This window comes from Lipotes vexillifer, unplaced genomic scaffold, assembly GCF_000442215.2.
Source record: "Lipotes vexillifer unplaced genomic scaffold, Lipotes_vexillifer_v1.1 scaffold1329, whole genome shotgun sequence".
Classification (NCBI taxonomy): Eukaryota; Metazoa; Chordata; class Mammalia; order Artiodactyla; family Lipotidae; genus Lipotes; species Lipotes vexillifer.
The window spans coordinates 415,667-419,680 of record NW_006797566.1 but is presented as its reverse complement, the minus strand read 5'-3'; the positions used below and the strand labels follow the sequence as shown (position 1 = coordinate 419,680).

The window sequence follows — 4,014 nt, the reverse complement described above, 5'->3', positions numbered from 1 at the left end:
CTTGTCCCTAAAAAGGCCATTACCTACAGAATAGTCAGGGTGATTTTTTCCAAAAAAGTGTATCAGTATCATTTACCTGCTTAAAACTCTCCATGGCTTCCCCTCAAATTTAGAGTGAAACCCAAACTCCTCCTCCTTGTCATTTAGCTCACTCAGCCTTTAGGTCCCCAGAGAGGCCTTTCCTGACAGTCCAGTCTAAAGCCGCACACGCCCCCTGTCCCCCTCCCCCACCATGCCTGGCCCTCTCTTGCTCTTATGTTTATGGCCTGGACCCTCCACTAGAATGGATGTCCCCGATAGGAGTGTCCACGTGCCTTGTGTGTCTAGCGCCGAGAGCGCTGCCTAGCTCGTGGCAGGTGCTCTGTGTGTGTGAGGCGAATAATTCCCGGGAGGTTAGGGCTCACCCAGCTGCCAGCCATATGTGAAGTTGGTGGTGATGGGGAAGAGGTAACGCCTCTCTGGCATGTCCAATTTTCGGGTGTTGAGATAGCGGTAGCGGCCCTGAAAGTCGTGGGAGATGCCTTCATACAGCAGGGCCCGGGTGGCAGGCAGGACTGGGTACATTTCTGGCTGAATAGGAGCCTCCAGGGCAGGGCCGGGGGCCTTGGAAGGAACTGCTTTGGGGGTGGGCAGGGGTGAGAGTGGGGCTTTGGGGGGCAGGGTGGGCAGCTTGAGGGGTACGTGGGCTGCAGTCTTAGCCTTCTGCTTGGCCTTCACCATCGACCCATACTTGTGGTGCCATTCACAGCGCAACACCTTCTCCCTCAGATACTGCTCCTTCCAGAAGTTCTGCCGCACTGTGTCCATGTTAAGTTGCCGAGACATGGTGGCAAAGGAAGGAGCAGGACCAGGCTGACTACAGCTGAGGGGTGAGCGCAGCAAGCAGAGCCTTTCTGACAGCAGGTGGCTGCCCAGGGACAGTCGCTAGGCAACCGAGCCTCACCTCACACAGGGCCATGCCCTCAGCGCGCCTCACATAGCCTTGCTTGCTGAGGCAGCCTCAGGCCGGGGCCCACTGTCTAAGAGCCTTGATCCCCAAACCTCTTGCTTGACCCAGGCTAGTATCACAGGCTTCCAGGTTTCCTGTGATTTCTGCTTCCTTCCCTTGAGGTCTGGTCCCCTCCCAGCCAATACAGACTCAAGCTGGGGTGCCAGGGGACTGGACGCAAGCCTCCTTCCCTTCCTCCCTGCCAGAGCTGGCTACCTTTAGTTCAGAGGGCCAATCTTGTACAATCTTCCTGGTCCAACTCCTCTATGCCTGGATCTTTGGCAAAACCTTTTCCAGCCCTGCCAGTCGAATCCACTCCCCCACCGCCTCCCCGCAACAGCCTCATCCCACACGTGTCCTTTCTAGCACCCAGCCTCAGATCGGAGAGAGGCAAGAACTACTTTAATTTAACATCAACAAGTACACTGTATAACAGCACAGGGAAGAGGTAATGGAGAGAAGACACTCAGGCTTCCTATACCCTAACCACCCTTGATTTGAATGGCAGAGCCCCAGCAAACTGGAAGCACCTCACCTAGCCTCTCAGTGGAGTGGGAAGGGGCAGGGAATTGGAACTCAGAGGCTCGAATCTTAGAGGAGGGCTGATGGCAAGCCTGGGGAGAGGCCACATGGCTGAGGGGGGTCCCCTAGCGCAGGTCTTCGGCCGTGAACATGCCCCTGGCCCTGCGCAGGATGGAGTCCTTGGCAGCATCATAGGGGTGCTCCTTGGATGGGATCTCCAGCACGGCCGGAATGGAGCGGTGGTGGGCGTCGAGCGCGTGCCGCACCATCTCTGCGATGTACTGGTTGATGAGGATGATGCCGATGTCGTCCCGGTTTAGAAACTGCCTGTAGGGAGAGATGAGAAGGGAGTCCAAGGCAGCCCACTCTGAGTTGGTGGGCTGGGTTGCAGAGGGGAACGAGCTCGATCCAGAGAGTGCAATGGACAAGGATGCTACACTAAACTCTCTTTATTCTATTTAGAATCCATTTCAGTCCAAAGCTAAGGGCCATGGCTTCTACCTCCCCTGCTTGGAAGGCTCCCAACTGAACTGCTAATGAAGATGAGGGTGCATGCTGGTGTATTCCTTACACTGCCTTCGGGTAAGAAAGGGAGAGGATAAGGATATATACATCTGTCCCTTTGTATCTGCATAAAGAAAAAGAAAGATAAGGAAAAAACTCAGTGGTTACGGGGTGGAGGAAGGAGGTAGTGAAGCAGAAGAGGTCGGGGTGGGAGTGTGACTTCTCAATGTGTATACCTTTTAAATAGTAATTTGTAAGCCACATGAACACATTAACCTTTCAAAAGAAAACATTAAATTTTTTAAGGTTGAGGGGGCGCTGTACAGACCACTCAAGGTCTATGCTGATGAGGGCAGGGGGTGAGTCAGAGGGGAAGTTTGGCCTGAGCCAAGAACACAACACAGGAAGAGGAAAATCGGTAACGAAGGAATCACACTTTCCACACAGAGAGAACCCGACACTGGGCTCTTACTTTCTTGTGATCAACCACCCATTCATTTATTTACTCATTAAAAACTGTTTACTGAGCAGCTTACTCTGTGCCAGACACTAGGGCAGGTTAGACTTGATGATTTCTGAGATCCCTTTTGGTTAGAAACTTGGAAAATTCTTGAAGTAAAATTTGTCCTTCTGTCATGACAACTTGGGTCACTTTACCAGACTGCTTAGAGAGCAGCAGAGATCAGCCTCCCGGGTCAGGGCCTATCACACCCCAGGCAGCAGGAACCAGTCTCAGCCGGTAGCTCAGGGCTGGGCTGTTTAGGGGGAAACAAGTGGGAGTGGTTTGTTCCTGGGACTTGGCACAGGGGCCCTAGAGAAGGGGTGTGGGAGAGAATAGGGGGCTGGCACCCTCAACTCTAGTCACCAGGACGCCTCCTGGATTAAGGGACATGCCTGCACCCACATTTTGAAGCTATTGCTCTTAACCCAGAACAGGAAGTGAAGATTTGAAGTGCACGGTCTCAGCAGAAGGTAGGACAGTCCTGATATTGTCCGCTGTGCTCAGGACAACGGGAAATTCCGAAGCCGACAGGAGGGCTACACAGGCAGAGTGTAGCCCTGGCTTAAGAAAGGCAGAAAGGGTGGGACTGGGCTCAAATCCCTGCTCGCTCTCCTCTGAATCACAGAGTGTGCCTTAACCTCTCTGAACTTAATTTTCTCACCAGTAAGTGGGAATAACCCCTACCTCACAAGACGATTGTGAGCCTCTGAGGGACATGAAAATACAGGAAAGCCCGAGCCCACTGCCCGTTTGTTCACTGAGTGTGTGGTTCCTTTAGGTGTCAACTCGCAAGAGTCGAGTGCTTGCAATGCCCGGAGCCTGCTCTACGGGTGAAATGGGGGAGCCCCTGCAGGGGAGCTGAGACTAGTCCCCTCCGGGCCTGGACCCTCCGGACGCTCAGCTCTGGTGGGCCAGGCTGGGCCAAGGGGCGGCGCCCGCCCGTCACGAGCTCTGTTCCCCTTCTTTCCTGACACACGGTCATGTAACAGGGGGGAGTTTGTGGACCCGACATAGCCCCGGTCCCATCGAAGCCCAAAAGGGAACTTGGGACGCGGAGGCCCCCTCTCCGGAAGGGGAGGTGGACCGACTTCCTCGACCCTCGTGGACGGGGTCTGACACTTCGGCCAAGGTCTGGAAGCCCAGGGCCGCCCCCGCCTTCTCCCCGCGCTCCCACCAGGCAGCTGAAGGTCCCGTTCAGGCCTCGCGGGCTACCGTACCGGAAAGTGTCTTCGATCTCATTGATGGTAGTATCTTTCTCCACCACCAGGAAATTAGGGTGGCGGTTCTTGTTAAGCTCCCCTATGCCGCCCAGCAGGAAGCCAGTCACCGTGTCCTCGTCTCCGATCACCGCAATTAGCTTCCCCCTCCCCGCCATCCTCACAGTCCGGCAACGATCTGCCGCAACCTCCGGGTGTCACCAAAGCCCCGCCGCGGCAGTGCACCTCCTTTTCGGCCGCACCCCGCCCCCCCCCCCCCCCCCCCCCCCCCCCCCCCCCCC

General features: G+C 55.6%; 1 protein-coding gene across 1 annotated transcript; it reads right to left on the bottom strand.

Moving 5' to 3' along the window:
• Positions 1-1,454: 1,454 nt before the first annotated feature.
• Positions 1,455-3,976, bottom strand: ATP6V1F (ATPase H+ transporting V1 subunit F). The gene is made up of 2 exons (XM_007469693.1): positions 3,734-3,976; positions 1,455-1,837 (listed from the first exon to the last, which is right to left on the bottom strand). The coding sequence occupies exons 1-2, from the start codon at positions 3,889-3,891 to the stop codon at positions 1,636-1,638; spliced, it is 360 nt and encodes a 119-aa protein (XP_007469755.1). The 5' UTR covers positions 3,892-3,976; the 3' UTR covers positions 1,455-1,635.
• Between the last annotated feature and the right edge of the window lie 38 nt (positions 3,977-4,014).

Bases quoted from the DNA above. Each gene is read 5' to 3' on its own strand.
- ATP6V1F (XM_007469693.1), bottom strand. From the start codon at position 3,891: ATGGCGGGGAGGGGGAAGCTAATTGCGGTGATCGGAGACGAGGACACG. The intron at 1,838-3,733 runs GTACGGTAGCCC...CTCTCCCTACAG, and splicing joins GAGATCGAAGACACTTTCCG to GCAGTTTCTAAACCGGGACG.